Genomic DNA, 24,109 nt, shown 5'->3' on the forward strand with positions numbered 1-24,109 from the left:
GTCAGACTCCCGGGCACCGGTTCCCGTGTGACCCTTCTGAGCCCCCACACGCAAGGCGTCCCAAGCCCAGGGAAGGACTCGGGGCCTGAGAGGCCGTGAGCGTCCCGTGTGGGATGGACCTCGCCCACCCTGAAATCCGATTTCGCTCGTTTCTTCTGTTACTTGGCGCAAGCTCCGTGTTCTTGGCTGGAAACGCGGATTCTCACGCATGCGCACTGGGAATTGCATTCACCAGAAAGAGAGCCAAAGGCTCCCTGAGGGCGGGGCAAGGCGGAGGCGGGTGCGGGTCCACATGCGGCCTGCAGGTGGCGCTGTCCCACCGGAGAGCCAGGCGGGACAGGGCACAGCCACAGGGCAGAAGTCCACAGCTGAATAGAGAGCCCCTGATGCCCCCAGACAGATCCCAGCACCCACACCGTGGGGGACGGTTCCCCACTGTGCACCCGACTCCCCCCTCCCCGCCCCCAGGGAGCAGCCTCTGACCCAGGCTGTCCTCTCTCCAGGTCACTGCTGGCCTGCAGCCCGGGTCCTCTTGTGGCTGTACCAAGCATCTGCCAGCAGAAGCCCAATGCCCAGCAGGACCAAGCCCGCCACGCCTATGCGGATGAGGTTCTCCAGGGTGTGGTCCTCGGGCGCTGGGGCTGGGGGCGTACACGGAGGGGTCACCTAGGCTGGCTCACCGGAGTCCACCTCCCTGCAGCAGCCTGAGGCCTGGGTCAGGCCTGTAGCTCACTCACCAGTGGGGGAGCCTGGCTGGGGGCGCGAGGGGCTGCTGGGCTCCGGTCCTCCTGAGAACAGGGATGGGACGGTGAGGAGGAGGAGACCCCACCCTCCCCATGGACTCAGCACTGAGGACCTGGGACCACCGCTGGTGGAGGCCATCAGGGGCTCCTGAGTGTCAGAGACACAGAAGGGCAACGTCCAGGGTAGCCTCCCCTCCCCCACACCTCAGCCTGTGCACCCGCTGCTCTGTCCTCTTTATCTGTGGTCAACTAAGTCTTCATTATCTTGACACAGCCACCATGCGACACACACACACACACACACACACACACACAGTGTTTCCTAAGCGGTGGTGCTCCACTGTGTTCCACAATCAGTATTCCTGAGTGAGAAGACCTGGAACAACCAGGGCACAGTGTAGAGGTCGGTGACTATCGGTAGTTACAAGCTCAGGGACACAACTCATAGCGAACATGGACACAGACAGCACACATCACAGCGGGCACTGTGCAGGGACGCAGCTACAGACGTGCGCATACTGAAACAGGCCAGGCTGCCCAGGGATCGGGAAGCCAGGAAGTGAGATTTCCCTTCCCTCTGGGCTGATGGGAACTTTGTCAGGAAATCAGAGCCCAACCAGGGCCAGGGGAAGGAGTCCCCACAGGAACAAACGCTCCACTGCTGCTCCTCCACTGAGCTGCTCTTCAGGAGAATAAGGGGCCCAGACCGCCCTGAGGGTTGTCACAGGGGGCGGGGCTTGGGAGCCATTGCACCTGCAGGTCCCCACCCCTCCCCGGATGAGGGCGCAGAACTAGCGCAGAACTGGGCCTGGCTCTGCCAGTTCTCTGACCTGAGGCGCAGGGCAGGGAGGGCGTCTCCTGTGTCCAGGTGCCCTTGTGAGTGGGAAACCACCGTGCACTGAGCACTGCTGTGCCCCAGGCACACGCTGGGTCTCTGCATTCACCCCCTGAGCTGCCACCACCTCACAGCCCACACGGCCACCCCTCCCCTCTCCCCAGGGACCTGGACCCGAAGGAGTCCCCATCCAGGCCTTCCCCATTCCTCAGTGAGCCCACAGCCTGGGGCAGCAGGCGGCCAGCTCCACACCTGGTTTGGAGCCCACAAACTGCAGCTCCTAAGGCCCGCGCTCCCAAAAGACCAGGGAGCTGCTGGCAGGAGGAGCTCCCCAGTGTGTGCCCCCTCCCCAGGTGCTCCAGGCTGCTCCTCCTCGGGTGAGTGGAGAAGCAGGTGCAGAGAGAGGCCTCCGCACCTCAAGGTCAGGCACAGCGGAGCCCCTCCTCCTAGGACAGCCCCCCACTCTCCGCTCAGTGGGGCGGGCTCCATGGTTGTGAGCGGCTGACCCTCAGGGCCTCCTGGGGTGGGGACAGGCGGTGAGGCCTGGGGCTGCCATGCTCCCCACTCAGCCTGCTGCCTCCTCTCCCAGGCTGGGCCCAGCACCCCCTCTGCCTCAGCCTGACCATTCAGGCTCAGGGGGAGGACCCCTACCAGCAGAACCATCCAGCCCCCAGCGCCACAGTGGGTGACTTGGTCCCTGTGTTTGGAGTCTTCTGCTGTTACCCACTCCCTGGTGACCACCCCCAGGTCCCCTCCCCCAGGCCAGCCCTCTCCTGGGGACAGCCCTACACTGACCAGGATGACCGGGAGGGCTGGGGTCCTCACCTGACACCTCGACCTGCAGGGGGTCACTGGGCCATGACCACAGGTAGGGGTTGGTGCTGTGGGCACCATAGCACCTGTAGGTCCCTCTGTGGGCTGAGGTCACAGGCCCCAGCGTGAACATGGACTGAGCAGCTATTTCCTGGCCTGGGACACGCAGATGCTGGGGAGGGGCGCCCGAGCCCTCCCTGTGCAGGAGAAAGGTGTCCATCGCCTCCTGGGAGCCACAGTGCAGGGCCACCATTGCTCCCCAGGGCACTGAGGGCCCCGGCTGGGCCTGCAGGGAGGGTTTCCTGTACATTCCTGGGAGAGAGGACGGAGTGTGGAGGGAGCAGCCCCTCCCTCCCCTCAGGGCAGCATGGGTCTCCTGGGGTCTGTGTCCCAGGGATAGGACGTGGTGGGCAGGGGCTCCCCACCTGCAACCAGCACGTCCAGGGGGTTGCTGGGGGCCGACCATGCGTAGGGGCCCTGGCGTCCACCGTAGCACCTGTACCGGCCCCCGTGGGAGCCGCTCACGGGGCCCAGGAGGAAGTCGGGGCTGGGCTGCCCGGCAAGGTGCTGGGGGGACGTGTCCCCCTCGGGCCTGGTCAGCGCGTATCTGTCACAGCTGGGCTCACAGTGACACCGCAGGGTCAGGGTCTGTCCCAGGAGCAGCAGTGAGGCCGGCAGGGCCGAGAGGGAGGGCTCCCTGTGCAGCCCTGAGAGGGGGTGGGGCGAGGAGGGCAGGGTCTGCAGCCTTTCACCGCCCCCACGGGGTCAGAGTTCCCAAATCCCCGAACCACCCAGGCTCCCTGGGCACTGGGCCCTTCACCTGTGACCTGGAGCTCCAGGGAATCACTGGGCAGGGACCACACGTGGGGGTAGTTGGTGTCAGCGCGGTAGCACCTGTAAATGCCCCCGTGGGTGCTGTCCACGGGGCCCAGGAGGAAGGTGGCCTGCCACACCCCAGCCCCACGGGAGAACCTGGCTTCTGGGCTATGCAGGGGGCCAGCTCCACCCTCCTTCAGCAGATGGGCAGTGCCCCCTCTATATGAGCGACAGAAGAGGGACACGTTCCCTCCTGACGCCACCACGGGGCTTGGCTCGGCTGACAGGGAGGGTGCCGGGAACATCCCTGCAGGAGAGAGCAGAGCCATTTAGGGTGGGTGGCTGCTGTCCCATGCACCCACTTGGCTTCCTTCTGTGACCTGGAGCCTCTCTGGGCAGGGACACCCCTTACCTGTCACCACCAGGGTCAGGGGGTCACTGGGCTGGGAGAGGCCGAGCGGGGTCCGATACACACACCAGTACTGCCCTGTGTGGTAGGAGCTCATGGACATGGTGATGGGGAAGTCAGCCTTGTGTCTGGAGTCCTGCTGGGCCCGCACTTCCCAGGGCTGAGGGCTGCCCTCTTTATACATACGATACACCTCAGCCTGCAGAGACCCCTGGCACCAGAGGGTCACAGGGCTCCCCACGGCGACCAGGGGGCCTGGGTCGGCCCAGATGGAGGGCTTGGGGAGGGCCCCTGGAAGGGAATCAGAGCTGCAGACCCCAGGGTGCCGCCCCTCCCCCATCCCATTCCCCAGCTCCACTCCCAGCCCCTCCCAGCCATCACCATCAGCCCAGCCCCCCTGGGCTCCTTAACCCTGAGCTGCCTGGGCCCCTGGGGCTGAGCCAGGTCAGGGGAGGACTCACCCGCCTGTGCCCCATCCCCTGGCACCCGGCACAGCCCTGGAAGAGAGGTCCCCGTGAGAGCTGCTCCCCACTCCCCACCCCTGCAGAGATGCCCAGGCCTTCCCTGGTCCTCTGAGCCCTGGGGTCCCAGCTGGGGCAAGGCACTGTCCCCCCCGACCTGTGAGGGGTCCCCGTGTCCCCGGCTCACCCAGGCAGAGGAGGGCAGTGAGGGCCGGGGTCTGCGCCCCGGCGCCCATGGTCCCTGTGGAGCAGAGCAGCTGTGAGGGGCGCAGGCCCAGAGTCCGGCTGGAGATGAGCGGGGAGACGTCACGGGTTCCTCATCTGCGGCCTCACAGGAAGGGAGCAGCCCCTCCCCTGCTGTCCCTGAGGACGGGGCCCAGGACAGAAAAGGCTTTGGGGACCATGGGACCAGGCCTCCGCCACCGCTGCCCCCTGCGCTGTGCCTGCCTGGCCTCCGCCCCCCCTGCCCACTCCAGTTCCACCCAGGGGGTGCCCCTCATGGGCGGGGCCCAGGAGCTGCCCGGTTAGGGTTCTGGTTCTCCCTGCACAGGCCGGGTGGCCAAGGCAGGCACTTCCCCTTCCTGAGCTGCTGAGTGCAGTTGTGGGGGCTGGGGTAGGGGGGAGGGGAGGGGAGGGGGAGGGCTGGATCCCGTGGGGAGGGTGACGGAATCTTCCAGGCCTTTGGCGCTGACAGGAGGGCATGAAGAAGGTACAGACGCTGCAGAGGTGTGGCTGAGCTGCAGCCCAGCTGTGGCTGTGGCAGGTGCAGGAGGGCCCACAAAGAGGACCCGGCCTTGGGGTGGGGTCCTGCTGAGGGCCGGCGGGCCCAGGGCCTGGGAAGCAGCTGTGAGGCGGGGAGGGTGTCTGGGGGCAGAGGCCCCAAGCTACCCGAGGAACTGAGAATATGGTGGTGCCCTGACCAGCCCAGCCGGGGTCCCGTGCCGCACACCCTGTGCTGCCTGCACTGTACCGGGTTTCTCAGTAGGTAGAGGGGACTGGGAGCAGGGCACTGGGCCCGTGTGCAGATACACACTCACGTGGGGCTGGGGATTCCCGGCACCTGCTTCCTGAGCCCCCCACGGCCTCTCCTCCCCTGATCTGAGCACCTGGGCTCTGTGCTCCTGGATGACATGGGGGTGCCGCTTCCTGAGCGACCTGAACAGGTGACGTCGTCCCCCAGCGTCTCTGTGGTGGGGGGATGCCCGAGACCTCCCCTCTGGGTGGCCGTGGCTGCAGCACTCCGGTCTCAGGGTCCTGCAGTGTCCCTTCCAGATTCAGACGTGGGGACAGCACCGTTCTGGTAGGGGCCGCTCCTCAGAAGTCCCTAGGAGCGCCCGCTGACCCCAGAGGTGAATCAGAAGCGGTCCCGGGTCCCAGACAGAATGGAAGACCCCATCCTCAGCCGTGTTTGGGGTGGAGGGCAGAGGGCAGGCTCTCAGCTGCCTGCTCTGGGGTGGGGACCCAGGAGAGAACTATGGCGGCTCATCACAGCCTCTGGTTACAAAGGCACCCGCAGGCATCTGTCCTTTCCTTAGCCTGCGTCTGGCTGAGAGGAAGTCCCCCTCCCAGAAACAGGAGCTGGCAAAGCGTGCACTCAGTGGCATTCACAATAAAGCTGCAGAAATGGAACGACCCACAGCTTCGCTTCAGGAGGAAGCTGGCACAATGCAGCCTCCAGCCCCGCCCAGCCCCATGGCTCTGTGGGCTCCCAGCCCTGGGTGTTTCTGGGAACAGTGCTATGTGGGGCCGTTTGTGTGTGGCTGCACCTCCTGCCACACGCATCCTCACTTCACAGCTTCCTGGGGCTCTGCAGAGTTCCCACGGAGCCAGGGACCCACCACCCCGAGCCCCGCATCCCCGGTGCACATCTGGCTCCTGTCCCTGGCCGGCCGTGCTTGGATGGATGCCTGTGTGCACAGTCCCTGGATGGTTGTCAGAGCCTCCCCCTGGGCCCTCGGTGGTGAGAACGCTCCACAGAGCCTGCACTCAGTACACTGGTGGGCGCTGCACCTGACCCTGACCCTTGCCAGGATGTGGGTCAATGGGAGTGCCTGACTCCATGCAGGGGGTGGGCTGCTCCGTGCTGTGCCAAGGCTGGGTGTGGTGCTTTGAGGAACTCTGAGCCTCTTGCCGCAGTGGCCGAACCCTGTACATTCCAGCCGCGTCTCAGGGCTGCGATTTCCCCACACCCTGACCACACTCTGCCTGCTTTGTCTTCGAGAATTGACCAGTGTGGTGGGCGTGGGGGTGCCTCTCTGTGGCATTATTTTCACTTCCCTTCTCTTCCACTGTGTTGCACCCTTGCTTTTCCTACTGTGGCTTCCAGATCTTTACACCATGTGTTCGTTGTCTTTCTGTTCCCTTGATAGCTGTCCATGGTGCACAGACTTCTGAAGTTTTGGGGATGATCAATTCAGCCATTTTCCCATTTGTTCCTTGTACTTTCGGAATCACAGCTTAGACGCTGTGATGAAGTCTGAGGTCATATTTACCCAGGTATTTCCTTCTAGGAGTGCTTAAAATTTTTTTTAAAGACTGATTTATTTATCTCAGAGGGAGAGATGGAGAGAGGAGAATCAGAGGCAGAGGTTTCCCATCCAATGGCTCGCTCCCCATATGGCTGGGCGAGGCTGAAGCCAGGAGCCAGGCAGGAGCTTCTGGGTCTCCCATGTGGGTGCAGGGACCCAAGCACTTGGGTCGTTCTCTACTGCTTTCCCAGGCGCATTAGCAGGGAGCTGGATCAGAAGCGGAGCAGCCGGGACTCCAACTTGGCCATACCATATGTGATGCCGGCACTGCTGGTGTTGGCTTTACCCCCTAAGCTATGCTGTGGTGGGGTGGAGTCCCCAGCCCATAACTGGAAACACGGGAGAAGTATCCAGGCGCACCCTGCACCCGCCTCACTGAACTCTGTGGGAAACGCAGACTTGCACCGCACAGACAAGCAGAGTAATCAGCCATCAGAGGAAGCCGGGCAGGCATCCGCTCTCTTCCAGAACACCGGGTGCTGCCGTCCACCAGAGCCAACCGTGTTGTGGGGTTTATGTTAGATGTGCACTGAGAAATCCAGGTGACCTTGAACGTTCCGTGCCGGAAGAAACCCTGCACACACTTTCAGTCTTTCTCTTCTGAGTCGTCCTCTTGGAGGGCGGAGTCCCATGGTCATCTGGGATTTTACCTTAGAGTTTGATGAGCCACAAGCTTTTTAAAATATTTATTTGAAAGTCAGAGTTACAGAGAGAAGGAGCGAGAGAGGTATCCATCTGCTGGTTCAGTCCCAATGGGCCCTCACAGCTGGAGCTCGGCTGATCCCCAGCCAGGAGCCCCGAGTTTCATCTGAGTGTCCCACATGGATGCAGGGGCTCAAGGACTTGGGCCATCTTCTGCTGCTTTCCCAGGCCATAGCAGAGAGCTGGATCAGAAGTGGAGCAGGTGAGTGTCGAACCGGTGCCCACAGGGGATGCCGGCACCGCAGGTGGCAGCTTTTACCCACTACGCCACAGAGCCAGCCCAGATCCATTAATTGTGACCTCCCATATCTGACCCCACGTGTCATCGCCTCCTTTTGGTGAGTGGAATGGTAAATCCATCTTGAGTGACAGGTGTCCCGCCCACGTCCTGCCCACTTGCTGAAGGTCAAGGGGAGCGAATCCCGGTGTCGCCCTATCGATGGGCCGTTCGACCCCGCTCCTGTGGACACTCAGGGCCACTGAGCTGTGTGCGGTCCCTGGAGAGGAACAGGACAGAACCCCACGGGAGCCTGCAGGGCAGTGGGCAGGGCTGCGGGAGGCCAGGGCCCCTTCCCAGAATGCGCGTGGGAGCCCGGGGAAGCAGCACCACCAGTGGCCCACCCGGGTTCCTGCCCCTGAGCAGGATTCCTGCAACCCCAGGTGAGCTCCGCCCACTTCCCAAGGCTTCTCACCACTCATGTCCGGCCTCCCGCCTCCCCCGCCCCCGAGGCACAGCCTCTCTGACCCAGGGCTGTCCTCTCTCCAGGTCATCACTGGCCTGCAGCCCGGGTCCTTCTCTTGCTGTACCAAGCCTCCGCCAGCAGAAGCCCGAGGCCCAGCAGGACCAAGCCGGCCACACACATGCTGATGAGGTTCTCCAGGGTGTGGTCCTGGGGCACTGGGGCTGGGGGTGTGCACAGAGGGGTCACCGAGGCCGGGACAGACCCAGTCACCCGAGCCCCACCTCCCTGCAGCTGCCTGAGCCCTGAGTCCAGCCTGTAGCTCACTCACCAGCGGGGGAGCCTGGCTGGGGGTGCGAAGGGCTGCTGGGCTCCGGTCCCCCTGAGAACAGGGACGGGATAGTGAGGAGAAGGAGACCGGCCTGGTCCATACTCAGTGCTTCACGGCCCCCATGTCTCGCGACACAGCTCAGCATGGCTCTTGGGTGAGCTGCCTCCGGGTCTGTCGGGCTGCCCTGTGCTCCGGGGCCGCAACGGAGCTCTGCAGGGGCCGGGCCGCACAGCACCCACAGCCTGGCGAGCTTCTCCCTATAGGAGCAGTTCCGGGGCCCACCCTGGGCCACGGCCAGGGCCCACTGCCCTGAGCAGTCTCTGTCCTGGTCTAGAGGCCCACAGCCCCCGGGGTGTGAGGCCCGTCCTGGGCGGGTCCTGTCCAGTGCTGCATCTACTCCAGCCCCTGTGGGATCCCGGCCCGGGGCTGCCGGCCAGGGTGCTGGGCCGACCCCGAGTCCCTGTGTGACCCCATCAGGCCCTCTGCAGGGACCACCGAGGGCCTGCTGGGTCAGGAGGGAAGAGGGGCGGGGATGCACCCTGGCTCCGCCCACACCCTTCTCCCTCCTGCCCTGCAGTCCCACCGCCCTCACTCTGGGTGTCTGGCCCAGGAGCCCAGGCCCCGCACCCAATTCCCATCTACGCCTCCTCTCAGTGTCTCCGTGACCTACCCAGCTCCTGCTCAGGTGTGGCTTCCTCACTGTCACCCCAGCTCCAGGGCGGCACTGGGCTCTGAGCAGCCAGCAGCGCTGAGGCAGACACAGCGGTAGCGCCCCGCGTACACCTCGGCCATGAGAGGGTGGAGAACTTGGCCTTGTTTCCTGGCTCCAGGGGCATCTGTCTGTCCCAGGGCTCTGGGATTCCCTCTCTATACAGAGGGCACTCCTGGGCCTCCAGGGTCCCCAACACCACAGGGCCCCAGGCCTGCCCAGGGCGATCACAGAGCCTGGCTCAGCCCGGAGGCTGGGTCTGGGGAGGGTCCCTGGAAGGAAACCAGAGGCTGGGTCCCAGGACCACGTCCCCTCTCAGGCCAGGACCCTCCCAGATGCCCTCCTCACCAGACAGGGCTGCTGTCCCCACCCCAGCTGCCCAGGGTGGCCCATGTCCCATGGGGGGGGGGACCCGGCACAGTGGGGGGCACGCTCACTTGCCTGCACTCGGGTCCTGGGGTCCGCACAGCCCTGGAGGAGAGCTCCCCGTGAGAGGGTTGCCCCTGCCCCTGCGCAGGTCCTCTCCACCCCGGGACTCCTGAGCCTGGGGTCTCCAGGGAGCAGGGCCTGGCTGTAGGTGGGGGCGGGGTCCCTCCCAGAGCAGGGTCTCCCCTCCCCGTCTTCCTGTCTCCCCCAGGCAGAGCAGGACCACGAGGGCGGGGTCATGGCGTCCTCTCCGCCAGCCCCGGCACAGCGCCCGCGGCAGGGACACACACCGGGTGTGGGCGCTTTGAGGCCGGGTCCTCCCAGCATCGCAGGGCTGTTCCGCCCGCAGCCCCACAGGAATGGGCACCGCCCCCACCCCATCCAGGCCCTCAGTCCCCAGGATGGGGAGGGCACAGGCTCCCTGCAGGGATGGGGGCCCCACCCCCACCCTGTCAGCCGGCTCCGCCCTCCTCTCCCCAGGGCAGGACCCAGCACCAAGGACACGGCCCTCCCTAGTGGCCCTCCTAGTGGGCTGACTCCTGCCCCGGGGTGTCTTGTCTCCGCCTTCAGTTGCTGTGCACACAGCATGCAGGATCCCAGCCCCAGGCACATTTCCCGCCAGATGTTTCCAAGGGCCAACTTCCTTCCTGTCCAGGCACGACATCCCCAGCGGGCACAGGGCGCCTGCACGTGTAGCCGTGTGCCAGGTGTGACATTTCATGGCTGAAACTGACAGGATCCTTCCTGGAATTCCCGGGCCCAAGACTCCTGCAGGGAGCTGTGACAAATACTCGGGTGGTGGGGGCTGGCGCTGTGGCGTAGTGCGCTGGCATCCCATATGGGCACAGCTTCCTGGTCCAGAGCTGCTCTTCCGACCCCGCCCCCTGCCATGGCCGGGGAAGCAGTGGAAGGTGACCCCAGTGCTTGGGCCCTGCCCCAAAAGCGGCTCCAGGCTCCTGGCTTTGGATCTGCCCAGCTCCGGCCGTTGCAGCCATTTAGGGGGTGAACCAGCGGATGGAAGACCTTCCTCTCTGCCTCTCTCTAACTCTGCCTTCCAAACACATCTTTAACAAAACAGATTCAGATGGTGGAGAACCCTCCTACGGTTTTGTAGGTTGCTGTGTCGGAGAAAGAGGGGCCTGGATCCACAAGAACAGGTGAGTGTGGGGGAGGGGTTTCCTGGGGGGGGGGGCGACCGCACAAGCCCAGCCGCATCCAGGGCTGAGCTGCTCGGAGCCCCAGTGTCCCCGCCCGGCAGGCATCTCTGGGCTCTCAGGGGCGCTGAGACAGGAGCAGGCAGTGGGCAGTGGGCAGTGGGTGGCCTGGGGCTGAAGCTGCCACAGTCAGTTATGGTTGGAGGTGGGTGGGCGGCTGGGGGAAGCAGCTGGGGTCCGAGGGCCCCAACCCAACCGCTGCTGGCCAGCTCCAAGCCACAGGCTGCCTGCCGCCTGGCCGCTCGGGCCAGGCCTGCACAAGCAGCTCCCGAGCCACCAGGCCCTGCCTTCCTACAGGGAAACCACAAGTTCCACAATGATGCACAGGCAGAACTGGGCCAGCTGGAAACAGCCAGGAGGGCCGCCTGAGGGGACCCCCGGGACGACCATGGGGTCCTCCCACGAAATTCCTGTGTGGGGGGATCCTCTCACTCCCATCATGCACCTGGGCTCCCTGACACTTCTGGCTTTTCCAAAAGAGGGCCTGGAAATGGGTGGTGCTCCAGCCCCGCCCCAAACTCCACCCCTCTTTGAATATTCAATCAAGCCACACCCCAGAATGAGCCCTATGCCTCTGACTGGGGGATGGGCGTGGGTGAGGACGCTTTTTCTCCCAAGGGCCATCTGGATTTTGGCAGCATCATTCCGGGCCCTACCTGATTATCAGCCTGCTGCAGACTCACTGGAATTTGAATCTTGACCCCATGTGGAGGCCGTGGCAGGGCCCGACCAAGGGACTTCCTGGGCTCCCGCGGCCTGTAGGTTGCGTGCTCCCCTCCCCTGGATGACCTGGATGGCTGAGGCCCCCATGGAGGGTTTTCTCTATGGCGTGTGTGTTGTGCCCCTGTACTCACCTCTTTCTCTCGCTCCAGCTGGCCTGATCCTGGGGTGCACTCACGAACCCTGCGTTCCTGCACCCCTCGAGGCCTCCACGTGCATCCTTCCGTGCATCAGGGGAGGAAGCAGCTGGGAGTCCAGTCCGGGGACCCTGCTGCCCACCCCGCACGAAGCCGCCCATGAGGGAGCCGCCAGCACCCCCAGTGTTCACGTGGGCCCTGGGCGTGGCTGTGGTTGGGTTTGCTAGGGGGGCGGGGACATGCGTGTGGGGGCTGCATCACCAGCAACGAGGGGCAGAGACACTGGTGTCTCCGCTGGGGTGGAGCTGTGTGGCGGGGTTCACGGTGAAGCAGGTGTGAGTGAGGGGCCCCTGCCTGCCTTGCTCCACGCAGGGGTCCACGGGGCCCCCGAGGAGGGGACCCTGGGCGGTGCTGCTATGACAGCCACAGACTCAGAGGGCGTGGCGTGTGGTTTGGTTTCTCCCAGCCCCCTCCCTCTGACCTCCTCATCGCCTCCTCCTCCTCCCTCCATCGCCACCTCCCAGTCTTTTCTGCCCCTCAGTGCCTCTCCTGCCCTGCCCACGGCTCTGCTCTGGCTCCCTGGGCTCCTTCTCCAGGTCTGGGTGATAACGTTCGAGGGGACACACAGGTTTGCAGTCGGCCGTGGGGGTGACGTTCCCAACTGCGAGCCTGAACAGGTGCAGGCCCTCCCCAGTGTCTTCAACACAAGGAGGCTGTGATTGTAGGACACAGAGCTCCCGGGGCTCAGTGAGTCACCAGCACTTTGGTTTTTTTAAGATTTATTTATTTACTTGAAAGTCAGAGCTACACAGAGAGAGGAGAGGTGGAGAGAGAGAGAGAGAGAGAGAGAGAGAGGTCTTCCATCTGCTGGTTCACTCCCCACATGGCTGCAATGGCTGGAGCTGTGCTGACCTGGAGCCAGGAGCCAGGAGCCAGGAGCTTCCTCCAGGTCTCCCCTGCAGGTGCAGGGGCCCAAGCACTTGGCCATCTTCCACTGCTTTCCCAGGCCATAGCAGAGAGCTGGATCGGAAGTAGAGCAGCTGGGTCTCCAGAGCCCACACGGGATGCCGGCACTGCGGGCGGCAGCTTTACCCACTAGCCACAGCGCCAGCCCCTGAAATTGAGATCTTTTAAGAAGAAGAATGGCGGAAACTTGATAAATCTGAAGAGCAAGGTGAATGTCGGATCCACGAAGGAGCGGAACTAGGAGATGAAAGGCGGGGTCTCCGCTGGGTGTCCCCAGAAGCAGACTCTGCAGAGTGACAGACAAATGGAGATGGGAAAGCAGAGAGCAGCAACTGGCGGCCCCTCCCCCCGTGGAGCCCCTGCGAGATGCAAACAAACTTCTTAGCAACGGGGGCGGGGCGGGGGGGGAGGAGAATTCTGTGCCCAGCAAGGTTGTCCATCAGGAATACACAAGCGATAAAGGTTTCCCAGGTGAAAGCCAGGGAGCGAGCACATCACACTAGACCTGGCCTGCGTGGGGAGTGAGCGGGAGTCGGGGCAGCAGGACGAGAGCGCTGGCTGGGGCTGGTGCACAGGTTAGGCTGCCGCTTCCACTGGCGGCGGCCCTCGTCACTTCCACTGGCGGCGGCCCACGTCACTTCCACTGGCGGCGGCCCACGTCACTTCCACTGGCGGCGGCCCACGTCACTTCCACTGGCAGCGGCCCTCGTCACTTCCACTGGCGGCGGCCCACGTCACTTCCACTGGCGGCTGCCCGCGTCAGAGGGCCGGTTTGAGTGTCCGTGCAACGGGACCGAATACATCCATCTTTTCCTTGCCGCATCCTGAGCCTCGCTGATGCTGATGTGTATAAACAGAGAAGGCCTGCTTGGGACTCCAGGATCCGGCCTGCAGAGAGCCGGCTGTGGAAGCTGCGGGATCTGGCCGTAGCTCCCGGTCAGCGAGGCCGCGGTCCCAACGTGTCGGACCAAAACGCAAAGGGGTGAGCCAGGAAGGGCTCCAGGCTGGGAGGGCTTCGTCCCCACAGCCGGAACCTGGGATCTCCTCACTCGGTTCTTTGCGTCTCTCTGCTCTCAGCCAAGCCCACAAGCAAGATTCCTGCAGCTGTGCTGGCGCCTGAGACGGCCCTGTGGTCAGCCCCAGCCCAGCCACGCAGGAAGGCATCAGTAAGACGTCAGTCTCCCGTCGCCCTCATCTGATGACAGATTAAACTCTTCTTCCTTTACCCTCAACTCTTGCTCATGATTTTGACTTAGCACAGCGGACAGGGACCAAGCCTTTGGGAACACCGGCTGCTCCATTTCCCACCCAGCTCCCTGCTAATGTGCCTGGGAAGGCGGCAGCAGACGGCCCAGTGCCTGGGTCCCTGTACCCTCGTGGGGCCCTTGCATGGGGCTCCAGGCTCGGCCGTTGCAGCCTCTGGGGCGTGAACCAGCAGATGGAAGATCTTTCTGTCTCTTTCTCCCTCTCTCTGTCACTCTGAATTCAAATGAAAAGAAATAAATAAATATTTTGTCATAAAAACAGAATACATGCAATATGAAAACTAGAAGGTATGGAGCGCACCGCAAAGGTGAAATGCAGTCAGCTTGGGAACACCCTGACCGTGCATCACGGTGCCGGTACCGCTCTTACCTGGAACTACAAGTAAACAGACGAAAGTGCTGAAAAGTGACTGTAGCTGTTGTGTTTGTTAATGGGACACAATATTTTCTTTAAACATCACAGCAACTGCCCTTTTTTCTATTTACTTATTTGTTTACTTGAAAGAGATACACAGAGAGAGAAAGAGAAGCGCAGAGAGAGAGAGAGAGAGAGAGAGAGAGAGAGAGAGGTCTTCTGTCTGATGGTTCACTCCCCAGTTGGCCGCAAGAGCTGGAGCCGCACCAATCTGAAGCCAGGAGCCAGAGCTTCCTCCAGGTCTCCCACGTGGGTGCAGGGGCCCAAGCACTTGGGCCATCTTCCACTGCTTTCCCAGGCCATAGCAGAGAGCTGGATGGGAAGTGGAGCAGCCGAGACTCAAACCGGCGCCCACATGGGATGTCGGTGCTGCAGGAAGCGGCTTTACCTGCTGAGCCACAGCGCTGACCCCAACACAATACATTAAACATTCAAGTTGTGACAGCAGTAGCGTAAGATGTGGAAGGAGGGGAAGCTGAGGAGTAGGGTTCACGTGGTGGAAATGTACTTACGTTTATGAGATGTTTCATGGAAGCCTCACCATAACCACACACACACACCGCCTTGCACTAAATACACAAAAGACAAAAAGAAAGAAATCAAAACTTACTGTTACAAAAAAAATCACCAAATCACAATAAGGCAGCAAGAGAGGCAACATGGAACAAAGGTACCATGAAAATCTAACAGTTATGTTAAATACAAATGGATTAAACTCTCCATCAAAAGACGCACAGAACAGCTGACTGGGTTCAGACAAGAAGACACCGCTAGGCCGTCTACAAGAGACTCAGTTTACCTTCAGGAACACGCTTAGGCTCAAAGTGAGTGGGTGAACATTTTATTTCATGCAAACGGAAACCAAAGAGAGCGAGGAAGGCTATACTTGTATCAGAGAACAGAAAAGCCATCACTTGATGACAGAGAGCTGCACTCTGGGGCCGCTCCGACAGGTGTCACTCAGGGCTCTGAGTCACAAGGCCCCCATTCCCAGCAGCTGCAAATGTCCAGTGCCAGGAGGAGCGAGAGACGGGCGAGATTCCAGCGCGGGCGTCGCCTGCACAGCTGGGACAGGGACGCCCCAAGTGCTGATGCCACAGAGACAGGCGTGAGGACTGGGCGGGGCAGAGGGTGTCCCCCATGGGATGGGGAGGAGGTGAGACCCAGGAAGGAGTGGGCAAGGGGCTGTGGCGATGCCGAGGCACACGCTTGCTCAGGAGAGGCTGGGAGGCGTCGCTGCTGCTCTCCGTCTGGACTTGGCAGGTTCCCCTGGGGCACCCTGTCCCTGGCCCCTGGCCCAGCCAGAGCCCTTGGCTGTCCTTCCTGGAGCCCTGGGAGCTAAACTCCTTGGAGGGCGCCCTGCTGTGTCCATCCCAGACACCCCTGCCGGGCCCTGCGCAAGCTGTGCCAAGCTTCTGCCAGGATTGCCGCCAGGATCAGCAAGACCAGCCCGGCCAGGCCCAGGCGGACGCCGTTCAACACCGGGTACTCCTGGGAAGTGGGGGCTGGAACAAAAGGCGGGTGTTACTGAGCAGTGGGCGGCATCCGGCCGCTCCCAGGACTCCTGGAATAGGAGCTGGCCCCTGCCTTCTTGACTAGACTGCCCCCCGGGGCACATCCCCTGGACAGGGTCCCCAGGTGGCTCACCAGTCGGGGGCCCGCTCCTGGGGAGGGAGACCCCTGGGAGCCGGGCGGGTGAGGGGCTGACAACGGCTCCCAAGGCCGCGTCTTCATCGGGAGCACGTGGCCCAGCATGGCCTGGCTCTCTCCGCACCCCACCCCAGCACCCAGAGATCCCTGGGTTCCCAGCCCCAGGCCCACAGCTCGGAGCCAGAGTGGTTCACCCCCTCTTGGATCTCAGATTCTTCAGGAGTAAAGCGGGGCTGGGGGACAAAAGGACAGAGTTCACGGGTGGGTGGCGCCCACCCCCTCCGCGGGAGGCAGAGTCCCTGCTCCCCTCAGCGAGGAGGCCAGGCTTGGCCAGGGCCCCTCATGGCTCGGAGCCCGCGGGCCTGGCTCCGGGGTGCGGGGCGGGGGCGCCCCTGCCCTGCTGGTGCACTTCTGTCCCTCCTCCATCTCCTTGCCCCTCCCCCGGCTTCAGCTGTCAGCTTCAGCTCCTGGTGAGACCCCTGCTCACCCTCCCCTCGGGGACTCTTCCCCGTCCCGACATCCGGGGTCTCCTGGGAACATGGAGCCCAGGGCTGCGGTGGGGGGCGGCTCCTGAGCAGGGTCCCAGCCCCAGGGATGGCCCAGGAAGCCGATCCCGTGGGGTGGAGACCGTCACGAATCAGTAGGTCCTGCTCTGGCCTGAGGCCCCCCAGGGTGGGGGTGGGGGTGGGGGTGGGGAAGGCTCCCTTCCAATGGCACAGACGGCTGGGTAGGCGGTCTAGACGGGGGCCACTCCACCGCCAGGACACGGATAGGGAGGCGGTGTTCCTGTCACCCCCGTTCATGGTCTCTCCCATCTCTCCAGCATTGCGGTCTTTGTGCGGCTCCTCGTGAACTAAAAACGCACCTGTGCATCTGTACAGATGCAGAGATAGAGACGCAGGACGCACAGGCGCAGGGACAGGCGGCCGCAGGGACAGAGCCCCCCACCGCCCTCACTTCCGGCCCCTTCTGCTTTCTCCCCATTCCCACGCTTCGCCCCTCCCTCCGGACCTCACCCCCTGCTTCTCCCCAAGCAGCAGCCCGTCACGGCCAGGGGCTGTCCACCCCGGCACCCGCCCCACGGCAGAGGGGACAGAGTGCCCGGGCCGCCAAGGGGAACCAAGGCCTCGGCAGTGGGAAGTGCCGTTGACACATGACCCTGAGCTCAAAGACACGCGCTTGCTTGTGAGTGGGTCAGTCCCCGCCCCGTATCTGGAGACCCAGCCCCCGGGACTGTGAGAAGGGCCGGCCACAAGCCCACGCCTCTGGGCTGTGTCCAGGCCACCGCTGTGAGCAGAGGAGGGCAGGGCTCCAGCGTGGGAGGCAGAGCAAACACACGCGTGTACAAGGAGGGGACGACAGGCTGTGGAGCGGGGGTGGGGCGGGGAGGCTGCAGACAGAGGTGGCTGCTAGGACAGCCCAGGGCCCAGGACTGGACAGAGACCTGAGGGCACAGCTGAGACGGGGCCGGGGTCGGAGGCCCGGGGGACGTCCTCACGGGTCACCGCCAGCTCCAGTTCTCCACTGCGCTCAGACCAGGTGCCTGATTTATAGCAGACACAGCGGTACCGCCCAGCCGTGTCTGCGTCCCAGGTGAGGAGGGGAAACCGCGCCTCCCTCTGGTTAGGCGACCTGCTCCTCTCAATCTTGACCTCACTTCCTTCTTTCTCCAGGCGGAAGGTGTCAAACTCAGCAGGGCTCCGACACACGATGGTCACGGGCTGCCCCAGGAGGACCGTGGGGCCTGGCTCAGCGGAGATGGAGGGACTGGGCCAGGTCTCTAGGAGGGAGCAGACGGGAGCTCAGCACCCCTTGGAGGAAGCTGCCCGTCCCGCTCGTGAGGGGTGGAAGGGAAGGAGTGCACCCCATTCCTGCCCAGGGCTTTCCCAGGCCATAGCAGACAGCTGGATCAGAAGTGGAGCAGCTGAGTGTCAAACCGGTGACCACAGGGGATGCCGGCACCGCAGGTGGCAGCTTTTACCCACTACACCACAGAGCCAGCCCAGATCCATTAATGGTGAGCTCCCATATCTGACCCCACATGTCATCGCCTCCTTTTGGTGAGTGGAATTGTAAATCCATCTTGAGTGACAGGTGTCCGGCCCACGTCCTGCCCACTTGCTGAAGGTCAAGGGGAGCGAATCCTGGCGTCGCCCTATCGATGGGCCGTTCGACCCCGCTCCTGTGGACACTCAGGGCCACTGAGCTGTGTGCGGTCCCTGGAGAGGAACAGCACAGAACCGCACGGGAGCCTGCAGGGCGGTGGGCAGGGCTGCGGGAGGCCAGAGCCCCTTCCCAGAATGCGCGTGGGAGCCCGGGGAAGCAGCACCGCCAGCAGCCCACCAGGGTCCCTGCCCCTGAGCAGGATTCCTGCAACCCCAGGTGAGCTCCGCCCGCTTCCCCACAGCTTCTCACCGCGCATGCCCGGCCTCACGCCTCCCCCGCCCCCAGGGCACAGCTTCTCTGACCCAGCTCTGTCCTCTCTCCAGGTCATCGCTGGCCTGTGGCTCCGGTCCTTCTCTGACTGTACCAAGCCTCTGCCAGCAGAAGCCCGAGGCCCAGCAGGACCAAGCCCGCCACGCCCATGCTGATGAGGTTCTCCAGGGTGTGGTCCTGGGGCGCTGGGGCTGGGGGTGTGCACGGAGGGGTCACCGAGCTCGGGACAGCCCCAGTCACCCGAGTCCCACCTCCCCGCAGCTGCCTGAGCCCTGAGTCCAGCCTGTAGCTCACTCACCAGTGGGGGAGCCTGGCTGGGGGTGCGAGGGGCTGCTGGGCTCCGGTCCCCCTGAGAACAGGGACGGGATAGTGAGGAGAAGGAGACCCCGGCCTGGTCCATACTCAGTGCTTCCCGGCCCCCATGTCTCGCGACGCAGCTCAGCATGGCTCTTGGGTGAGCTGCCTCCGGGTCTGTCGGGCTGCCCTGTGCTCCGGGGCCGCAACGGAGCTCTGCAGGGGCCGGGCCGCGCAGCACCCACAGCCTGGCAAGCTTCTCCCTACAGGAGCAGGTCTGGGGCCCACCCTGGGCCACGGCAAGGGCCCATTGCCCTGAGCAGTCTCAGTCCTGGTCTAGAGGCCCAATTTCCCCGGGGTGTGAGCCCGTCCTCGGCGGGTCCTGTCCAGTGCTGCATCTACCCTAGCCCCTGTGAGAGCCTGGCCTTGGGCAGCCGGCCAGGGTGCTGGGCAGACCCCGAGTCCCTGTGTGACCCCGTCAGGCCCTCTGCAGGGACCACCGAGGGCCTGCTGGGTCAGGAGGGAAGAGGGGCGGGGCTGCACACTGGCTCCGCCCACACCCTTCTCCCTCCTGCCCTGCAGTCCCACCGCCCTCACTCTGGGTGTCTGGTCCAGGAGCCCAGGCCCCTCACCCAATTCCCATCTACGCCTCCTCTCAGCGTCCCCGTGACCTACCCAGCTCCTGCTCAGGTGTGGCTTCCTCACTGTCACCCCAGCTCCAGGGCGGCACTGGGCTCTGAGCAGCCAGCAGCGCTGAGGCAGACACAGCGGTAGTGCCCCGCATACACCTCAGCCATGAGAGGGTGGGGAACTTGGCCTTGTTTCCGGGCTCCAGGGGCATCGCTCTGTCCCAGGGCTCTGGGACTCCCTCTCTATACAGAGGGCACTCCTGGGCCTCCAGGGTCCCCCACACCACAGGGCCCCAGGCCGCCCAGGGCGATCACAGAGCCTGGCTCAGCCCGGACGCTGGGACTGGGGAGGGTCCCTGGAAGGAAACCAGAGGCTGGGTCCCAGGACCACGTCCCCTCGCAGGCCAGGATCCTCCCAGACGCCCTCCTCACCAGACAGGGCTGCTGTCCCCACCCCAGCTGCCCAGGGTGGCCCTTGTCCCGGGGGGGGGGACCTGGCACAGTGGGGGGCACGGTCACCTGCCTGCACTCGGGTCCTGGGGTCCGCACAGCCCTGGAGGAGAGCTCCCCGTGAGAGGTTTCCCCTGCCCCTGCGCAGGTCCTCTCCTCCCCGGGGCTCCTGAGCCTGGGGTCTCCAGGGAGCAGGGCCTGGCTGTGGGCGGGGGCGGGGGCGGGGTCGGGGTCCCTTCCAGAGCAGGGTCTCCCCTGTTCGTCTTCCAGTCCCCCAGGCAGAGCAGGACCACGAGGGCGGGGTCATGGCGTCCTCTCCGCCAGCCCCGGCACAGCGCCCGCGGCACGGACACACACCGGGTGTGGGCGCTCGGAGGCCGGGTCCTCCCAGCATCGCAGGGCTGTTCCGCCCGCAGCCCCACAGGAAGGGGCACCGCCCCCACCCCAGCCAGGCCCTCAGTCCCCAGGATGGGGGCACAGGCGCCCTGCAGGGATGGGGCCCCGCCCCGCCCGCCGGCTCCGCCCTCCTCTCCCAGGGCCAGGACCCAGCACCAAGGACACGGGCCTCCCGGAGCCGCCCCTCAGGTGGGCTGATGCGCCCCGGGGTGGGGTCGCCCCCGCCCTCAGCCCCTCCTGTGGGGTCGCAGCCCGGCCACTTCCGGAGGACGCAGGTGGGCGCAGACCCGCTCCCGCCCGGCCCGGAGGTCCCGGGGCCCGACCCAGGGCGGGGGAGGCCCGGACTCCCCCTCCGCCGCGGACGCCGCTCCCACGCCCCTCAGCCACAGCTTCCCCTGACCCGACCACCCCGCTGCGGGGCCCTGAGGCCTCCCAGGACCTGCGCCGCCCCCTCCCTGCCGCCTGCCCTGACTCCCGGGGGAGGCGCCCTCACTGCGTCCCCTCACACACCCCTCTGCCCTGAGCCTCAGCTTCCCCGTGTGGGCGGACACGGACTCACCTGAGGCGGCCTCGCGCAGATGCACACCGACTCTGGACTGCGCAGGCGCACATTGATAAGGGATTGCGCAGGCGCACACCGCCACTGGCCTCGCGGACACAGCCCAACACGTGACTGTACAGGCGCACAACACAGGACTGCGCACGTGCATGATGACACGATACTGCACACACGACGACACGTGACTGCACAGGCACACGAGGACACGCTGCGCTCACACGTCACTGAGGGGATGCGCGCTGCTTTCCGCTGTCTCCGTAGAGGAAGAGTGCGGACCTTGTAGGAAACGTGAACCCTGACTGCTGCTCTGCGCGGCCCTGCAAGTCCTCGCCAGAGCAGGTGGGCGAGAAGAAGCCACAGAAGCGTCCGAATTGGGAAGGAAGAAGCCACGTCGGCTCTTTCCTGATGACGTCATCCTACCTAAAGACAACCTTAAGTCTCTACCAGAAACTGCCCTCACTGGTCACCGTCAGGTCGCAGGATCGCGGTCCACACACGAACTCCCGTCAGCGCTCCAAGGGAGATCCACACAGCTCCACTTAGCAGAGCCCAGACCTCCAGCAGCCTGGAGTAAAGCAAAACTCATGATTTACATGGAAACACAAAAGCCCCATTTGAGCAGTGGGCAAAGGACTTGAATTGACGTTCCGGAGAGAAGATGTGATGACTGACAGGAGGATGCACAATCACTCAGACAAAACAGCTTTGTCTGTGTCTGATGAGCTGTGACTTCTGGTAATGTATTGAACGCCATCGATTCTTTAGTATCAAGCGGCCGGTGCCTGCCTTCACCACCACCAACCAACCGGTGTGGTCATGTCCCCTTCATTCTCTCTTCTCATAGGAACGAGTATTCTTTGTGAGCGTTTTCTTGGGAGTCTATTTATGGGAGCATCCGTCCCAGGATTTCCGCATATGATGTTTCCGTCTCTGGTTTTGATAGCACTCTCTCCTTGCCCGATAAAACGTTCCTTTTTCCTGTCCTCGGGAACAGTGTATGTAAATTTGGGAGTGTGTGGGCATGCGTGTTCATGTGTGTTTGCTACCTGCATAAATACGTGTGAGGAATTCCCATGAAGCTTTGCAGCCTGGCGTTTAGACTGAGGGAGAATGTTGGATTCCCGAGTCACGGCGTCGTCAGGTGTCAGGGCACGTTTTGGTCAGCCACAGTCGCCTGTACGCCGGCGCCCCCAACATTCTAATGAAGCTGACAGCTGCCGACCTCATCGCACTCTTGCTGCACGGCTTCTGGGGGCAGAGTCCTAGATACGCAGGTCTGCACCACTGCAGGAGGACGCCCGGCCCCCGGTGGACATTCTCATAGGAATACAGCAGCGAGCTCTGCCGTTCCCAGCCCAGGAGTGAACGGCGGAGTTCAGAGCCCAGAGTGAAGTAGGCGCCATCATGCAGGTGTGTGCCGGGACTCCTTGATGTCCCATGACCAGATTCACCCGGTACAGGGTTCCTAGAGCCGATTACCCACCAGTACAGGACATGTGGGTGGATTTACGACAACTCCCTGTTCCAATAGTTTGGTTCCTTTTATTTATTTATTAAAGATTTATTTATCAATATTTTTTAAAGGCAGTGTTACCGAAAGGGGGGGGCGGCGATGTGGTCTTCCATCCACTGGTCCACTCCCCAGATGGCTGCAGTGGTTATGGTAGACCAAGCTGAAGTCAGCGGCTTGGAACTCCATCCAGGTTTCCACATGGGTGCAGGTGCCCAAGACATGGACTTCTCCTGCTGCTTTCTCAAGTGCATCAGCCGGGAACTGGCTTGCTGTGGAGCAGCTGGGACTCGAACCCGTGCTCCCGTGTGTGATGCTGGCGTCTCAGGCAGCACCTTCACTCGCTGAGTCACAACGCCAGCCCAGGTTCAATTATTATTTTTCTCCCAAAGAAACCTTTCCTTTAATGAATACAAATTTCATAAGTACAACTTTAGGAATAGAGAGATTCTTCCCACACTCTCACTCCTCCTCCTCTACCCTCTCCCACTCCCAGTCCCATTCTCCACTAAGATTCATTTTCTATCAAATTTATTTTTTTAAAGCTTTATGTATTTAGTTGAAAGTCAGAGTTACAGGAGAGAGAAGGAGAAGCAGAGAGAGACAGACAGAGAGGTCTTCCATCCACTGGTTCACTCCCCAATTGGCCACAAGAGCTGGAGCTGCACCGATCTGAAGCAAGGAGCCAGGATCTTCCCCTAGGTCTCCCAAATGAGTTCAGGAGGCCCAGGACATGGGTCATCTTCTACTGCTTTCCCAGGCCAATGCAGAGAGCTGGATCAGAAGTGGAGCAGCCAGGACTTGAACCAGAGCCCATATAGGATGCTGGTGTTTCCGGCCAGGGCGTTAAACTGCTGTGCCACAGCGCCAGTCTCTCCAATCAATTTTATACTAAGACCAACTCTATACTAAGTAAATATTTCAACAATTTGCACACACACACGCGCACACACAGTGTGGAAAACTAGTTTTACAGTTAATTCTTATAATACAACTCATGAAGATCAGAGGTCCTGCATGGGGAGTTAGTGCACAGTGATTCCTGTTGTTGATTTAATAATTAACACTCTTATGTATGACGTCAGTGATCATCCGGGGCTGTTGACATGAGCTGCCTTGGCTATGAGAGCCTTTTGGAGGCCAGCGCTGTGGCATAGTGGGTTAGGCCACTGCCTGCAGTGCCGGCATTCCATATAGGCGTCAGTTCGAATCCCGGCTACTCCACTTCTGATCTGGCTCTCTGACATGGCCTGGGAAAGCAGTAGAAGATGGCCCAAGTCCTTGGGCCCTGCACCTGCATGGGAGACCCGGAGGAAGCTCCTGGCTCTTGATTTCAGATCAGTGCAGCTCCAGCCATTGCGGCCAATTGGGAAGTGAACCAGTGGATGGAAGACCTCTCTCTCACTGCCTCTCCTTCAATATCCATGTAACTCTGACTTTCAAATAAATAATCTTTCTTTTTTATTTAAATAAAGTCTTTTGAGTCTGCAAAAACGGTCTGAATTTAGACAGGGCCATCAGCAAAATGGGAGTTCTCTCCTCCCTTCAGGGAAAGGCGCATCCTTCTTAGATGGTCCCTTCTTTCCACCAGGATCTCACCCACAGAGATCCTTCATGTAGGTCATTTTTTGTTTCATTTTCAGTTCTCTGAATCCTGAGGTGTTCGCTCTTCCTGTGACGACCTGCGTCCCTGAGGTCACCCTGTGTGTGCACAGGCAGGGTTTTGTTGCTGCACGCAGAGAACAGACCCTGCTACAGAGGGGAGTGGGACCGGATGGGCATCTCTCACATAGAGAACCGACCCTGCTACAGAGGGGAGTGGGGCTGGACGGGCATCTCTCACACAGAATCAAGCGCCCACAAGGAGGGAGAGGATGCCAGCTCCAGGGGAGCCACTGAGTCCCACCCAGCAGGAGGGCTGCCACGGGCGAGGACATGTGTGCCGGCGTTGGTGCGGAGGAGAGGGAAGCCTCGGGCGCTGCTGAGGGGACCTGGGATGGCTCAGCTGCTTCGGG

At 62.6% G+C, this 24,109-nt stretch overlaps 2 protein-coding genes and 1 long non-coding RNA gene across 6 annotated transcripts; all 3 read right to left on the minus strand.

Annotated features, from left to right (window-relative positions):
- Positions 1-135: 135 nt before the first annotated feature.
- Positions 136-4,623, minus strand: LOC138846780 (leukocyte immunoglobulin-like receptor subfamily A member 6). Of its 4 annotated transcripts, XM_089319664.1 has the most exons (8): positions 4,265-4,623; positions 4,078-4,113; positions 3,620-3,907; positions 3,212-3,514; positions 2,817-3,098; positions 2,404-2,703; positions 738-788; positions 136-641 (listed from the first exon to the last, which is right to left on the minus strand). In XM_089319664.1, the coding sequence occupies exons 1-8, from the start codon at positions 4,311-4,313 to the stop codon at positions 505-507; spliced, it is 1,446 nt and encodes a 481-aa protein (XP_089175790.1). In that variant the 5' UTR covers positions 4,314-4,623; the 3' UTR covers positions 136-504. The 4 variants fall into 4 exon arrangements, with proteins under 4 accessions (XP_089175790.1, XP_089175791.1, XP_089175792.1 ...); XM_089319665.1 differs by lacking the exons at positions 2,404-2,703; positions 2,817-3,098 and having other exon boundaries at positions 4,265-4,619; XM_089319663.1 differs by lacking the exons at positions 136-641; positions 738-788 and having other exon boundaries at positions 798-2,703.
- A 7,668-nt stretch (positions 4,624-12,291) lies between these two features.
- LOC149120703 (uncharacterized) lies at positions 12,292-13,574 on the minus strand. Its single transcript, XR_016224989.1, has 2 exons — positions 12,996-13,574; positions 12,292-12,776 (listed from the first exon to the last, which is right to left on the minus strand). It is a non-coding gene; the product is annotated as an uncharacterized LOC149120703 (long non-coding RNA).
- A 1,195-nt stretch (positions 13,575-14,769) lies between these two features.
- LOC138846408 (leukocyte-associated immunoglobulin-like receptor 2) lies at positions 14,770-21,402 on the minus strand. The gene is made up of 6 exons (XM_089320109.1): positions 21,391-21,402; positions 20,585-20,621; positions 18,555-18,605; positions 18,346-18,447; positions 17,265-17,621; positions 14,770-15,675 (listed from the first exon to the last, which is right to left on the minus strand). The coding sequence occupies exons 1-6, from the start codon at positions 21,400-21,402 to the stop codon at positions 15,509-15,511; spliced, it is 726 nt and encodes a 241-aa protein (XP_089176235.1). The 3' UTR covers positions 14,770-15,508.
- Between the last annotated feature and the right edge of the window lie 2,707 nt (positions 21,403-24,109).

The sequence above is a fragment of the Oryctolagus cuniculus genome, chromosome 18 (genome assembly GCF_051225735.1).
Source record: "Oryctolagus cuniculus isolate XC-2025 breed Fujian yellow rabbit chromosome 18, ASM5122573v1, whole genome shotgun sequence".
Classification (NCBI taxonomy): Eukaryota; Metazoa; Chordata; class Mammalia; order Lagomorpha; family Leporidae; genus Oryctolagus; species Oryctolagus cuniculus.